This window comes from Pan paniscus, chromosome 8 (assembly GCF_029289425.2).
Source record: "Pan paniscus chromosome 8, NHGRI_mPanPan1-v2.0_pri, whole genome shotgun sequence".
Classification (NCBI taxonomy): domain Eukaryota; kingdom Metazoa; phylum Chordata; class Mammalia; order Primates; family Hominidae; genus Pan; species Pan paniscus.
The window spans coordinates 107,820,779-107,837,260 of NC_073257.2; the positions used below are offsets into that span (position 1 = coordinate 107,820,779).

Consider the following 16,482-nt stretch of genomic DNA (forward strand, 5'->3'; position numbering starts at 1 on the left):
TTTTCTAGATTTCTTTTTCAGATTGTTTGCTGTTGGCATATAGAAATGCTACTGACTTTTGTATATCAATTTTGTATCCTGCAACTTTGCTGAATTTGTTCATCATTTCTAATTGTTTTTTTGTGAAGTCTTTATATTTTTCTAAATACATAATTATATCATCTCCAAACAAGGATAACTTGAGTTCTTTCTTTCCAATTTGGATGCCCTTTATTTCTTTCGTCTGATTGCTCTAGCTAGGACTTTGAGTACATGTTGAACAACAGTGGTGAAAGTAGGCATCCTTGTCTTGTTCCAGATCTTAGAGGACAGGCTTTCAGTTTTTCCCTGTTTGCTATAACATTAGCTGTGGGTCTGTCACATATGGCTTTTAGTGCGTTGGGGTATGTTTCTTATATACCCAGTTTTTTGAAGGTTTTTTCATGAAGCGATGTTGAATTTTATCAAATGCTTTTTCAGCATCAATTGAAATAATCATATGGTTTTTGTCTCTCATTCTGTTGGTATAATGTATCACATTGATTGATTTGTGTATGTTGAACCACCCTTGTATCCCTGTGATGAATCTCATTTGGTCACGATGAATGATCTGTTTAATATGATGTTGAATTCGGCTTGCTAGTATTTTGTTGAGGATTTTTGCATCAATGTTCATCAGATACATTGGCCTGTAGTTTTCTTTTTTTGATGTCACTTTGTCTGGTTTTAGTATCAGGGTAATACTGGCCTTGTAGAATGAGTTTGGAAGTATTCCCTTGTCCTCTGTTTTTTGGAACAGTTTGAGTAGGATTGATATTAGTTCTTTAAATGTTTGCCAAAATTTAGCAGGGAAGCCATCAGGTCCCAGGCTTTTCTTTGCTTGGAGACTTTTTATTATGGCTTTGATCTTGTTACTTATTATTGGTCTATTCAAGTTTTGGATTTCTTCATGGTTCAATCTTGGTAGGTTGTATGTGTCTAGGAATTTATTCATTTCTTCTAGGTTTTTAAATTTATTGGCATATAATTTCTCATAGTAGCCTCTAATGGATCCTTTGAATTTCTGCAGTATCAGCTATAATGTCTCCTTTTTCATTTCTGATTTTATTTATTTGGGTTTTCTCTCTCTTTGTCTTAGTGAGTCTGGCTAATGATTTGTCAATTTTGTTTAACTTTTCAAAAAAACAACTTTTTGTTTCATTGGTGTTTTGTATTTTTTTATTTTAATGTGATTTATTTCCTGCTCTTGTTTTTACTATTTCTTCTATGAATTTTGGGTTCGATTTGCTCTTGCTTTTCTAGTTCTTTAAGACGCATCATTAGGTTATTTTAATTTTTTTTCTTTTAAAAAATTTTTTGACATAGACACTTATTGCTGTAAACTTTCCTCTTAGTACTGCTTTTGCTGTATCCCATAGGTTTTGGTATGTTGTGTTTCAATTTTCATTTGTTTCAAGGAATTTTCTTAATTTCTTCGTTGAGCCACTGGTCATTCAGAGGCATACTGTGTAATTTCCATGTGTTTGTATAGTTTCCAAAGTTCCTCTTGTTATTGACTTTTAATTTTATTCCATTGTAATCAGAGAAGATACTTGATATGATTTCAAAGTTTTTGAATTTTTAAAGATGTATTTTGTGGGCTAACATATGGTCTATTCTTGAGAATGATCCATGTGGTGAAGAGAAGAATGTATATTCTTCAGCCGTCGGATGAAACATTCTATAAATATCTGTTAGGTCCATTTGGTCTTTAGTGTAGATAAGGTCTGATATTTTTTGGTTGATTTTCTGTCTGGATGATCTGTTCAGTGTTGAAAGTGGGCTGTTGAAGTCTCCAACTATTGCTGCATTGGTTGTCTATCTCTCTGTTTAGCTCTAATAATATTCGTTTTATGTATCTGGGTGCTTCAGTGTTGGGAGCATATGTATGTACAATTATGACATCCTCTTGATGAATTGATCCCTTTTATATCGTGACCTTCTTTGTCTGTTTTTGTCTTGAAATTTATTTTATCTGATATAATTATAGCTATTCCTGCTCTTTTTTGGTTTCCATTTGCATGGACTATCTTTTTTCATCCTTTTCAGTGTTTATGTGTTTTTGTAGGTGAAATGTGTTTCTTACGGGCAACAGGTCATTGAGTCTTGATTTTTTTATCCATTCAGCCACTCTATGTCTTTTGATTAGAGAGTTTAGTCCATTTATATTCAATGTTGTTGTTGATAAGCAAGGACTTTACTATTGCCATTCTGTTGTTTGTTTTCTGGTTGTTCTGTCTTCCTTCCTTCCTTCCTTCCGTCCGTTCGTCTGTCTTCTGTTTTTGGTGAAAGCAATTTTCTCTGGTGGTATGTTTTAACTCCTTGCTTTATATTTTTTGTGTATCTATGGTAGGTTTTTTGTTTGATGTTACAATGAGGCCTACAAACAACATCTTACAACCCATTATTTCAAATTGATGACAACTTAACTCTTATTGCAAAAACAAACTAACAAACAAACAAGGAGAAAACTAATTAAAACTCTACCCTTTAACTTTATCCCCCCTGCTTTTTAACTTTTTGTTTCTATTTATATCTTCTTATACTGTCTGTGTCTTAAAAAGTTATTGCAGTTATTATTTTTGAGACAGTCTTGCCCTGTCACCCAGGCTGGAGTGCAGCAGCATGGTCTCGGCTCACTGCAGCCTCCACCTCTGGATTCAGATGATTTTCCTGCCTCAGCCTCCCAGGTAGCTGGGTTACAGACGCACACCACCACACCTGGCTAATTTTTGTATTTTTAAGTAGAGACGGGGTTTCACCATATTGGCCAGGCGGATCTTGAACTCTTGACCTCAAGTGTTCCGCCTACCTCAGCCTCCCAAAGTGCTGGGATTACAGGTGTGAGCCACCGTGCCCAGCCTAAAAGTTGTTGTAGTTATTATTTTTGATAGATTCAACTTTCAGTATTCCCATTCAAGATATGAGTAGTTTACACACCACAATTATGGTGTTATAATATTCTGTATTTGTCTGTATACCTAATTACAAGAGAGTTTTGTACCTTCAGATGATTTCTTACTGTTCATTAATGTCCTTTTCTTTCAGATTGAAGAAGTCCCTTCAACATTTCTTGCAGAACAGATTTGGTGTTGACAAAATCCCTCAGCTTTTGTTTGTCTTGGAAAGTCTCAATTTCTCCTTCATCTTTGACGATATTTTCACTGGATACAATTTTCTAGGATAAAAATTTTTTCCTTCAGCACATTAAATAGATTCTGTCACTTCCTTTTAGCCTGTAAGGTTTTCACTGAGAAATGTGCTGCCAGATGTATTGGAGTTCCAATTTATGTTATTATTTTTCTTTTCCCTTGCTGCTTTTAGGATTATTTCTTTATCTTTGACCTTTGGGAGTTTGATTATTAAATATCTTGAGGTAGTCTCATTGGGTTAAATATGCTCAATTTTCTAAAGCCTTCTTGTATTTGAATATTAACATCTTTCTCTAGGTTGGAAAGTGTTATTATCTTTTGAATAAACTTTCTACTCCAGTCTCTCTCTCTACCTCTTCTTTAAGGCCAATAACTCTTAGATTTGCCCTTTTGAGGCTTTTTTTCTAGCTACCATAGGCATGCTTCATTATTTTCTATTCTTTTTCTTTTGTCTCCTCTGACTGTGTATTTTCAAATAGCCTGTCTTCAAGCTTACTGATTCTTTCTTCTGCTTGATCAATTCTAATGTTGGGAGACTCTGATGCATTCTTCATTTTTTCAATTGATTTTTTCAGCTCCGGAATTTCTGCTTGATTCTTTTTAATTATTTCTATCTCTTTGTTAAATTTGTCTCATAACATTCTGAATTCTTTCTCTGTCTTACCTTGGATTTCACTGAGCTTCTTCAAAACAGTTACTTTGAATTCACTGCCTGAAAGATCACATATTTCTGTTACTCCAGAATTGGTCACTGGTGCCTTATTTAGTTTATTTGGAGAAGTCATGTTTTCCTGGATGGTCTTGAAGCTTGTGGGTGTTCATCAATGTCAGGGCATTGAATAGTTAGATATTTATTCTAATATTTGCAGTCTGGGTTTGTTTGTACCCAACTTTCTAGAGAAGGATTAGTAAGTATTCAAAGATAATTTTGAGTGTTGTGATCCAGTTATTTGGTCATGCAACCATAAATGCATTAAGGGGCACCCCAAGTCCAGTAATGTGCTGACTCTTGCAGACTTGTAGAGGTACTGCCTTGGTGGTCTTGGGAGAAGACCAAGGAGATCAGGGAGAATTCCCTGGATTACCAGGCAGGGTTTCTTGTTCTATTCCCTTTTCCCCAAACAAAGTGTCTTTCTCTCTCCATGCTGAGCTGCCTGGAGTTGGGGAAGGAGTGATGCAGACACTCCCATGGCCACTACCACTGGGACTGTGCTGGGTCATACCTGAAGCCAGCATAGTGCTAGGTCTCATCCAAGGCCTGTTGGTGAGAGTCCTGAGAGTCTTGATGTTTATTCAAGCCCCAAGGGCTATTTAGTGAGCAAATGATGAATCCTGCCAGGACTAGGTCTTCCCGTTCAGTGAAGCAGGTTCCTTCCAGTGAAGCAGGTTCCCTTCTGGCCCAGGGTGGGTTTAGAAATGCCATTGAAGTGTGAGGGCCTGGGGTCAGGGGTTTTAGGAATTTGTTTGGTGCTTCATTTTACTGGGGCTGAACTGGCACCCAGGTTGTAAGACTAAGTCCTCTCTGCTTTTCCCTTTTCTTTCCTCAAGCAAAAGGGCTATCTGCTTATGGGCACCACTGCACCAGGCCAGTGGTGACTATACCCTGACTACCACTGATGTTTATTCAAGGCCCAAGGGGTTTTTAGTCAGCAGTTGGTGAGTCCTACCAAGCCTGGTTCTCTCCCGCCAGAGCCGCAGGTTCCTTTCTGGCCCAGGATGGGTCTAGAAATGCCCACCAAGACCTAAGGTCTGGAATCAGAGACTTTAGGAGTCTGCTTGATACACTTTATTTGACTGTGGCTGAGCTGGATACCCAAGTGTGTAGTCCATTCTCGCACTGCTATAAAGATAGTACCCTTTAAAAAGTAATTTATAAAGGAAAGAGGTTTAATTGACTCACAGTTCCACATGGTTGGGAAGGCCTCAGGAAACTTAGAATCATGGTGGAAGGCGAAGGGGAAGCAAGGACCTTCTTCACATGGTGGCAGGAGAGAGAAATGCAAGCCGGGCAAATACCAGACGCTTGTAAAACCATCAGATCTCGTGAAAACTCACTCACTATCATGAGAACAGCATGGGGGAAACCACCCCCATGATCCAATCACCTCCCACTCGGTCTCGCCCTCAACACCTGGGGATTACAATTCAAGATGAGATTTGGGTGGGAACACAAAGCCTAATCATATCACCAAGTTGCAAAACAAAGTCATTTTACTCTTCCTCCTCCTTTCCTCAAGCAGAAGGTGTCTCTCACTGTGGCCGCCACAGGTGGAAATGTGCTGGGTCACACCTGAAGCCAGCACAATACTGGGTCTCGCCCAAGGTCGTGGTGACTACTGACTGGCTACCACTGATGTTTATTCAAGGCCCAAGGGTTCTTTAGTCAGCAGATGGTGAATTCTGCCAGGATTGTAACCTTTCCTTCAGGGCAGTGGGTTCTCTTCTGGCCCGGTGTCCGTCTAAAAATATTATCTGGGAGATAGTGCCAGGAGTGGGGGCTTTAGGACTCTGCTTGGTGCTTTTACTGTGGCTGAGCTGGTATCCAAGTTGCAAGACAAAGTACTCTTTGCTCTTCCGTCTTTTCCTGGAGCTGTGAGCTGTACTGCCTGAAGTTGGGGGAGGGGTGATGCAAGCACTCCCTTGGCTGCCCCAGCTGGTGTCTCACTGGATCGTGTCACCCTGAGTCCACTGGCTGTGAGCCCTGCACAGTACCAGGACTTGTCCAGGAATTGTGGTCCTTGTGGGCTAGACTGCCTTTCAAATTTATTAGGACCCCAGAGTGCTTTAGCCAATGGTGGTGGGGCTAGCTGGAAGTCAGGTTCTGACTGCTGGGATGGACAGTTCCCGTCTGGCTAGCACTTGTCTAAGTGCTCCCTCTGTGGGCACTGGCCAAATTCTGCCCTGTGTTGCTTTCTGCTATGTTAGGGGAGCAGTGAGTTCCAATGCAAAGTCCCCCAATCACTTAACTCTCCCTCCTCAAAGTGCACAGATTCTCTCTTCCTGCCATGCTGCCTGGGGATGAGAGAGAGGTGGTATAGGCAATTCAAGATCGTCTTTCCTACTCTCTTCAGTGCCTCTTTCCTTGACATGATGTTAAAACCAGGCACTATGATTGCTCACCTGATTTTTGGTTCTTGTGAAGGTGCTTCTTATGTGGATAGTTGTTCAATTTGTTGTTCCTGCAGTGCAGATGATTGCTGGAGGATTCTATCCAGCCACCTTGCTTTACCTCCTAAGAGAGAGTAATTTCACCATATATAAAGAGCTTATACAAATTGACAAAAAGGTGAAATTTAAGAAAACAAGCAAAATCTGTGAACTGGCATTTTAAAGGAGATGATGTTCAAAGGGCTGACGAATATTTGAAAAGATGTTCAATAACGAGAACACATAGACACGGGGCGGGGCACATCACACGCTAGGGCCTGTCGGAGGGTGGGGGGCTGGGGGAGGGATAGCATTAGGAGATATACCTAATGTAAATGACGAGTTGATGGGTGCAGCAACCAACATGGCACATGTATACCTATGTAACAAACCTGCATGTTGTGCACATGTACCCTAGGACTTAAAGTATAATAATAATAATAATAAAAGATGTTCAGTGACAAAACAAGATGCAAGTTTAACCCTCCCTGCTTTTTTTGCAGATGTCAGAAGAGATGGATAATATTACAGCTGAAGAAATTATAGACAAGCATCTCCAAAAAGGTTCTCAATAAGTATACCATAACTCTGATACTCTTCATTTTTATTTTTAAAGATGTAAATGATTAATCCTGTGCCAGGGTTTCAGCTGGGAACACAAATTTCCTAAGGAATCAGTTTAAAGAGAAATTAAACTTCCTAAATAAAACAAGATGGGCATAAGGAAATAGAAAAGTCAATGGATGTAATAAACCTGAATTTCATTTTCTTTTTGTCACTGCAAACATGGAGACGCCACTGGTGGTGAGACTGTTTTAGACCACAAAGATACATAGGTGCAGAACCTGCTTCAGCAAACTTCAAATCTCAGGGAGGAAAATACACAAATAATGGTTGAGCTCTGGTTCATTCATCAAGCAAATATTTATTGAGCATGTATTATATGCCATCTGCCATTCTAAGTTATGGGAATAGAGTATAAACAAAACCAACTAGTAATTTTTAAATTTTACCAAGGAATACTGTGGTTAAACATGAAGATTCTCATGACCTATAGTTAGTTATTTAGCTTTATGCTTACCCTTTACTTCTACAAACTTCTATGTAACCTTTAAGCACTCAAAGGCAGGGAATAGAAAAAGTAAAAAGCAAGGCAAAGTGATCAATAGGTCCTCAATTTTTTACTGTACCTAGGATTGCATGATCTTGCATGATCTCTTTCATTCCATCCAGCAAACGAGCAGAAAATAACACATGGCTTGGAGTACACACAAGGGCTTGAGACTTTTTTTTTTTTTTTTTTTAAGAAACAGAGTCTTGCTCTGTTGCCTAAGGCTGGAGTGAAGTAGTGCGATCATAGCTCACTGCAGCCTCAGACTTCTGGGCTCAAGCGGTGGTCCCACCTCAGCCTCTCAAGTAGCTGGGACTATAGGCATGTATGTTATTTTTTTTTTTTTTGAGATGGAGTTTTGCTCTTATTGCTCAGACTGGAGTGCAATGGCGTGATCTCGGCTCACCGCAACCTCCACCTCCCGGGTTCAAGCAATTCTCCTGCCTCAGCCTCCCAAATAGCTGGGATTACAGGCATGTGCCACCACGCCCAGTTAATTTTGTATTTTTAGTAGAGATGGGGTTTCTCCATGTTGGTCAGGCTGGTCTCGAACTCCTGACCTGCCCGCCTCGGCTTCCCAAAGTGCTGGGATTACAGGCGTGAGCCACTGTGCCCAGCCCCCAAATTTTTGTGTGTGTGTGTGTGTGTGGAGACAGGGTCTTGCTATGTTGCGCAAGCTGGTCTCAAACTCCTGGACTCAAGCAATCCTCCTGCCTCGGCCTCCCAAAATGCTGAGATTGCAGGCATAAGCCTCCTTTATACCCTCGAAACTTTCCTTTTCTCTAATAGCTGGAAAAAGTAGGGGTCAGAAGTGTTATAATGATTTTACAAAACTATCATAATTAAAATGGGTATCCAGAGACTTATCACTCTTCTTTTTTAGATTCCTGTCTTTTCAGTTTAATAAAATTCAAGTAACCAGGCTTTGATATTTTTGTATTAGTATACTTCACAGAGATGTCTCACAGATTTTTAAAATCTGAGCTTTGTTTTTGTTTTGTTTTGTTTTGTTTTGTTTTTGGCCAAAGAAGGGCTCTGGCCAGTAGCTGAGGAAGCAACAAAAGAAGGTGACAGAGACCTACTACGTACCCATGATAATTAAAAATTTAAAAAAGAGGGCTGGGCGCGGTGGCTCATGCCTGTAATCCCAGGACTTTGGGAGGCTGAGGTGGGTGGATCACCTGAGGTCAGGAGTTTAAGACCAGCCTGGCCAACATGGCGAAACCCCATCTCTACTAAAAATACAAAAAAGAAAGTTAGCAGGGTGTGGTAGCGCACGCCTGTAATCCCAGCTACTCAGGAGGCTGAGGCAGGAGAATCGCTTGAACCCGGGAGGGGGAGGTTGCAGTGAGCCAAGATGGTGTCACTGCACTCCAGCCTGGGTGACAAGAGCAAAACTCTGTCTCAAAAAAAATAAAAAAAATTAAAAAGAAGGTGATAGAGGATAGAAAAGTTGTCACAAAGAAAAACAAAAATCAGTCCTGAATGGGTGAAAGTATTCCAGATGGAAAAGGGGAAAGGACATCTATTTGTCTTAGATTCTAAGCTCTCATAAGATAATAACCTAGTTTTCATAATTGTCATGAGGCTTAGAAATGCATGCAATTAAAGAATTTAATAAATACTTTTGCTGCTATTGTTGTTTAATTATAATAAAGTGTCATAAACTCTTTATTATGTTGGTTTCCTGATAGATTTAGATGCAGAAGAAAATCAAAATGTAGCAAAGACATTGAGAGGCAAAGTGAGAGAAAAGCTAAAAATTTCTAAGGTAATGCTTTTTAAAATTTCCTGTTTTCAAATTTACTATTTAAATGAGACATTTAACACAATAAAGTTTTCTTTGTCAAAAGAGCCGAAATTCAGTGTTAATATAGCTCCTTAATTCCTAAAGTCTTCCTCTCTCTCTATATATATATATTTTCCTTTTGTCTCATAATATCCTTATAATGTCAAACCTAAAGCCAAGAAGAGCTAGGTGATTTGGTCATAGTAATTATAAATGACATTTCAGTATGTCTGCTGATATTTCATGTACACATACCACACTTTTTAAAAGAAAAACATTGCAAAGTATTGATATTTATAAATTTTGGACAAAAGACTTATGAGCACAATTATGTCTATTTCTGTAAAGATTTATTTATGTTGTGTTTCAGATTAATAAAAGTGAAAAATCTTCAACTGAGCAGCTCATTGATAGCGAAATACATCAAAGGTCCAAGGTGAATAACTTTTCTCTTTTTTTACTTTTTAAAACAGCTTTATGGAAGTATAGTTTACATAGCAAAACTTCACCCATTTAAAGTGTATATGACTCAATGATTTCTAGTTAATTTACAGAATTGTTCAATCAATACCACAGTTTAGTTTTTATCACCCAAAAAAGATTCCTCTTTATCAGTGATTGCCCATTTGCAATCACCCTCTATTCTTACTTGGCATTACTTTTTATCCTAAAAAATTATAATAAAATATTGTTAAAAGATAAACTTAGGAACATTAAAAGTTTAAAGAGTTTATTTGAACAGGCAACAATCCATGAATTGAGGAGTGCCACTGTGCAGATGGTTAGGGCTCCACCGAAAGGGCATGCAGGGAAAACTTTTAAACGGTGCATGCGGAAGCAAGGCAAAGAAAACATTGATTGACTAGAATGGAGCAGTAGCCTTAAAGTTCCTAGTTAGAGATTAGTTGGCAGTTTCTGATTGGTAAAACTAAAATTACAGTTTCCTTGGATAGGACCATTCACACTGAATTGGGTTTGGTTTGCTTACATAGGAACTCAGGGCCCTAGAGCTGCTTCAGTCTAATAGCCTCCCAATTAATTATTTTAACAATGTTATAGGTGATATCCAACTTACAGATTTTTAATTTAATGTGTAATCAATATTTGAAAATTCAATGTGTAATCACATATTTGGAACTTGAAATGACAAAACAACTCATATTTTTAGAAAGTTATATTATTTAGAGGACAAGCTAAGTAGCTGTAACAAAAAGATTCAAAGTAAAGTGTTTTCATTAAGATAGAAGTTTCCTTTTTCTCTAATGTAACAAATCAGCAATCGGGGCTGATAGGAGAGTTTTGCCATCTCCAATATGTGGTTTCCATCCGTAAGTCCAATGGCAAAGCTGTAGTTTTCCATTTGCTAGCAAAAGGGAAGTGGGGAAGAAAGAACCAAAGGATTTTAGGTTGATCTTTTAGGGGACAAGACCAGGAAACTGCATATCATATCATTTCCACCAAATGAATGTGGAAGAAGTGTCTAGGTTCTACTATTAGAGATGGGAGAAAAGACTGTAATGAGCAACTAATAGTTTCTGCCACAAGCACCTAGAGTATTTAACTGCAAATTTTAAAATGCAAGGGTTTTTTTTTTAATTTATCTTTGGCTCCTCCACAGAGCACCTCTTAGGTGCTTAATAAAAATTATTTTAATTAAATGTAAAGGTAAAAGCAGACTAAAAAGTGATGTTTATGTGCATGTTATTCACTCAACACATGAATTAAAACATGCCTAAATTGGATTTAATTTCACTACGAGTAGTAAAAACTATAAAGAGTTACAAAGTTTGTCAAGGTCAATCCGTTGAGTATCAGGAAAAGGGGTTAAAAGGAAGAGAAATTGGCTTCTAAGAAACACGATCCCAATTACCACACAGGGATATTTGCTCAGGAAGCAGAAGATTTCAGCAAGTGATTTTGAGATGTGCAGAGGTGATGGGGGGTAAAAGTATATACTGACAATTCATATAAGCAGCATTGTTACAAGGTGAATAACTTTTAAGTTAATATGATGGCTACAGTGTAGATACAAACAATATAAAGATAAGCTTTTATCTTACAAGATAAAATCTTATAATTTTATATTTTATAAAATTATCTTATATAAAGTTATATCTTATAATTTTATATTTTACATATTTTAAATTCTTTCATTCCTAGTAACTATGAGTTTTACTTATTATAGAATTGATTCCTTTCCCAAGCCTTCCTTAAAACATTTCATTTTAATATATGTGTGTGAGAAAGAAGTGATTTATCAATTCAAAGAGTCAGACAAGAGTGAAAAATGAGAGCTTCTTTGTCAGCGGGTTTACAACCAAGAATATACCACTTTTCAGACTTTTAATTGCTTCTAACTCCATGAAAGATTGTGGGCTGAGGTGGCAGTGTGTGTGTGTGTGTGTGTGTGTGTGTGTGTGTGTGTGTGTGTGTGTGTGTCTGTGTGTGTGTGTGCGTGCGCCTGAACAGGACAGAACCAAAAACAAGGAGAGAAAAGAAAGTTCCACTGGAGCCAGCATTTTGGTCAAACTCTTATCACCCAGACTATAGTGAGGAGATAGTTTGGGAAGATGGAGAAGATTCTGGCTGTATATTCTGGCTTTTCTTGCAGTTACCCGAACATTAGAAACAAAACAAAAATAAAAACTCATGAACCAAACAGACTCAAAGCTAAATATACCTTGATATTGTTTGCCTTGGTGCTCCGTGTTTGCTAGAGAGATAACAATTATGTTTACCATATTACAGAAAACTATTTACTTATAAGCAGAAAAAGTGTTTATTTCAACACTAAATACTGGTTTATCATAGTTGTCTCCACAGACTGAAGTCTCATTGGATGAAAGTCTTTCATTTTTCATTCTGAGTGGTGAAGAAGGTTCAGCTTTGGGCAAGTCTTCAGAGCAGGTTGGATTTGTTTGCCTCCCTCCCACCATCTCACTCTCAGGAAAAAATGATTCTTTATTAAAAGTGCAGAATGAAATACTTGGACAGGAGATGAAGTTCTATTCTTGTGCCTTCATCTTCTCTTTGAATTAAGAAGCTGTTCATAATAATAAAACCTAGCATTTATTGAGTGCACTCTGAATGCCCAGTGATTACTAAGTTTTTAACACGAATTGTAGCATTCAATCCTCATCTTAACCCTGTGAGGCAGGCATTATGCTTACCTTTACAGGTAACGAAAATCAAGCAAAGAGGGTTAAGCCTTGATACAGCTGGAAAGTCTAGGCCGTCAGCTCAAAAGCCTGTGTTTTCTTTTTTCTTTCTTTCTTTTTCTTTTTTTTTTTTTTTTTGTTCCTATCCTTTCCAAGGGCCCTACATTGTTCTCCACAATCTCTACTACTCCTCATGGTCTCCTCATTCTTCATTCCTCCTAACCCAATCCCAAGCCCTCCTTCTAGTCAGTCCCTCTCAGTCCCCCTCAAACTGTGTAGTCTCCCTGTTTCCCTGGGGTTGCCCTTTCCTCCAGTCCTACTTAGCCTCACTGGTCTTTCCCATTTCCTCTTGACTTGTCTCCCTATCTGCTCTTGTTCCTGGACATTTTCTTCAATTCCTGTGTACCTTCCAGTCTCCCTACAGTTTTCTTGAGCCCTCTGCTACCCAGTACCTCTTATTCTCAGTAGTTCTACATAATGTCTTTTGACACCTCTTGGTCCCTCCAGATCCCTCAGGTCCCCCTGTCAAGTCCCTCTGAGACCCCCATTTGCCTTCCTACTTCCACCTCCCAGTCTCTTCCAGTCTCCTTTCTTTGCATTCTGCTCCAGTCCTTTCATTCTCATTTTGTTATTGTTGTTTTTCACACAATTAAAAAAAAAAACTCTTAAAATTTTGAACAAGTAAAACATACACAGTATAAAAACGTAATGCAGAAAGCCACAAGGAAGAAAATAAAAATCATCTGAAATCCCACTGCCCTAAGATAGTCACTATTATCATTTTTTCATACTTTTCTCTATGCTTAGCCCTGTACATGCACACACACGTTTTTATGACTATTATACTTTAAGTTCTGGGATACATGTGCTGAACTTGCAGGTTTGTTACATAGGTATACAGGTGCCATGGTGGTTTGCTTGCACCCATCAACCCGTCATCTACATTAGGTATTCTCCTAATGCTGTGCCTCCCCTCGCCCCCACCCCCTGACAGGCCCTGGTGTGTGATGTTCCCTTCCCTGTGTCCATGTGTTCTCATTGTTCAACTCCTACTTATGAGTGAGAACATGCGGTGTTTGGTTTTCTGTTCCTGTGTTAGTTTCCTGAGACTGATTGTTTCCAGCTTCATCCATGTCCCTGCAAAGGACGCGAACTCATCCTTTTTTATGTCTCCATAGTATTCCATGGTGTATATGTGCCACATTTTTTTTATTCAGTCTATCATTGATGGGCATTTGGGTTGATTCCAAGTCTTTGCTATTGTGAACAGTGCTGTAGTAAACATACATGTGCATGTGTCTTTATAGTAGCATGATTTATAATCCTTTGGGTATATACCCAGTAATGAGATTGCTTGGTCAAATGTATTTCTGGTTCTAGATCCTTAGGGAATTGCCACACTGTCTTCCGCAATGGTGGAAGACACTCCCACCAACAGTGTAAAAGTGTTCCTATTTCTCCCCATCCTCTCTAGCATCCATTGTTTCCTGACTTTTTAACGATCGCCATTCTAACTGGTGTGAGATGGTATCTCATTGTGGCTTTGATTTGCATTTCTCTAATGACCAGTGATGGTGAGCTTTTTTTTCATATGTTTGCTGGCTGCATAAATGTCTTCTTTTGAGAAGTGTCTGTTCATATCCTTCGCTCACTTTTTGATGGGGTTGTTTTTTCTTGTAAATTTGTTTAAGTTATTTGTAGATTCTGGATATTAGCCCTTTGCAGATGAGTAGATTGCAAAAATTTTCTCCTATTCTGTAGGTTGCCTGTTCACTCTGGTGATAGTTTCTTTTGCTGTGCAGAAGCTCTTTAGTTTAATTAGATCCCATTTGTCAATTTTGGCTTTTGTTGCCATTGCTTTTGGTGTTTTAGTTATAAATCCTTTGCCCATGCCTATGTCCTGAATATTATTGCCTAGGTTTTCTTCTAGGGTTTTTATGGTTTTAGGTCTTACATTTAAGTCTTTAATCCATCTCGAGTTAATTTTTGTATAAGGTGTAAGGAAGGGGTCCAGTTTCAGTTTTCGGCATATGGCTAACCAGTTTTCCCAACACCATTGATTAAATAGGGAATCTTTACCCCATTGCTTGTTTTTGTCAGGTTTATCAAAGATCAGATGGTTGTAGATGTGTAGCATTATTTCTGAGGCCTCTGTTCTGTTCCATTAGTCTATATATCTATTTTGGTACCAGTACCATGCTGTTTGGTTACTGTAGCCTTGTAGTATAGTTTGAAGTCAGGTAGCGTGATGCCTCCAGCTTTGTTCTTTTTGCTTAGTATTGTCTTGGCTATCCAGGCTCTTTTTTGGTTCCATATGAAATTTAAAGTATTTTTTTCTAATTCTGTGAAGAAAGTCAATGGTAGCTTGATGGGGATAGCATTGAATCTATAAATTACTTTGGGCAGTATGGCCATTTTCACGATATTGATTCTTCCTATCCATGAGCATGGAATATATTTCCATTTGTTTGTGTCCTCTTTTATTTAATTGAGCAGTGGTTTATAGTTCTCCTTGAAGAGGTCCTTCACATCCCTTATAAGTTGTATTCCTAGGTATTTTATTCTCTGTGTAGCAATTGTGAATGGGAGTTCACTCATGATTTGGTTCTCTGTTTGTCTGTTATTGGTGTATAAGAATGCCTGTGATTTTTGCACATTGATTTTGTATCCTGAGACTTTCCCGAAGTTGCTTATCAGCTTAAGGAGGTTTTGGGCTGAGACGATGGGGTTTTCTAAATATGCAATCATGTCATCTGCAAACAGAGACAATTTGACTTCTTCTCTTCCTATTTGAATACCCTTTATTTCTTTCTCTTGCCTGATTTCCCTGGTCAGAACTTCCAATACTATGTTGAATAGGAGTGGTGAGAGAGGGCATCCTTGTCTTGTGCCAGTTTTCAAAGGGAATGCTTCCAGCTTCTGCCCATTCAGTTTGATATTGGCTGTGGGTTTGTCCTGAATAGCTCTTATATACATTCCATCAATACCTAGTTTATTGGGAGTTTTTAGCATGAAAGGGTGTTGAATTTTATCAAAGGTCTTTTCTGCATCTACTGAGATAGTCATGTGGTTTTTGTCATTGGTTCTGTTTACGTGATGGATTATATTTATTGATTTTCATATGTGGAATCAGCCTTGCTTCCCGGGATGAAGCCCACTGATCGTGGTGGATAAGCTTTTTGAGGTGGTGTTGGACTTGGTTTGCCAGTATTTTATTGAGGATTTTTGCATCGATGTTCATCAGAAATATTGGCCTGAAATTTTCTTTTTTTGTTGTGTCTCTGACAGGTTTTGGTATCAGGATGATGCTGGCCTCATAAAATGAGTTAGCGAGGAGTCTCTCTTTTTCTAATGTTTGGAATGGTTTCAGAGGGAATGGTATCAGCTCCTCTTTGTATCTCTGGTAGAATTCGGCTGTGAATCTGTCTGGTCCTGGGCTTTTTATGGTTGGTAGGCTATTAATTATTGCCTCAATTTCAGAATTTGATATTGGTCTATTCAGGGATTCGACTTCTTCCTGGTTTAGTCTTGGGAGGGTGTATGTGTCCAGGAATTTATCCATTTCTTCTAGATTTTCTAGTTTATTTGTGTAGAGGTGTTAATAGCATTCTCTGATGGTAGTTTGTATTTCTGTGGGATCAGTGGTGACATCCCCTTTATCGTTTTTTATTGTGTCTATTTGATTCTCCTCTCTTTTCTTCTTTATTAGTCTGGCTAGTGGTCTATTTTGTTAATCTTTTCAAAAAACCAGCTCCTGGATTCATTGATTTTTTGAAGAGTTTTTTGTGTCTCTATCTCCTTCAGTTCTGCTCTGATCTTAGTTATTTCTTGTCTTCTGCTAGCTTTTGAATTTGTTTGCTCATGCTTCTCCAGTTCTTTTAATTGTGATGTTAGGGTGTTGATTTTAGATCTTTCCCACTTTTTCCTGTGGGCTTTTTGTGCTATAAATTTCCCTCTAAACACTGCTTTAACTGTGTCCCAGAGATTCCGGTACATTGTGTCTTTGTTTTCTTTGGTTTCAAATAACTTATTTATTTCTGCCTTAATTTTGATACTTACCCAGTAGTCATTCAGGAGCAGGTTGTTCAGTTTCCATGTAGTTGTGCA

At 38.4% G+C, this 16,482-nt stretch overlaps 1 protein-coding gene across 1 annotated transcript in view; it reads left to right on the forward strand.

The window, feature by feature from the left end:
- Nucleotides 1–16,482, forward strand: part of CC2D2B (coiled-coil and C2 domain containing 2B) — a 170,316-nt gene that overhangs the window by 53,126 nt on the left and 100,708 nt on the right. The window contains 4 exon segments of the mRNA XM_055093218.2: nucleotides 6,821–6,881; nucleotides 9,123–9,199; nucleotides 9,588–9,653; nucleotides 12,029–12,124. Coding sequence (XP_054949193.1) covers nucleotides 6,821–6,881; nucleotides 9,123–9,199; nucleotides 9,588–9,653; nucleotides 12,029–12,124 — 300 coding nt within the window.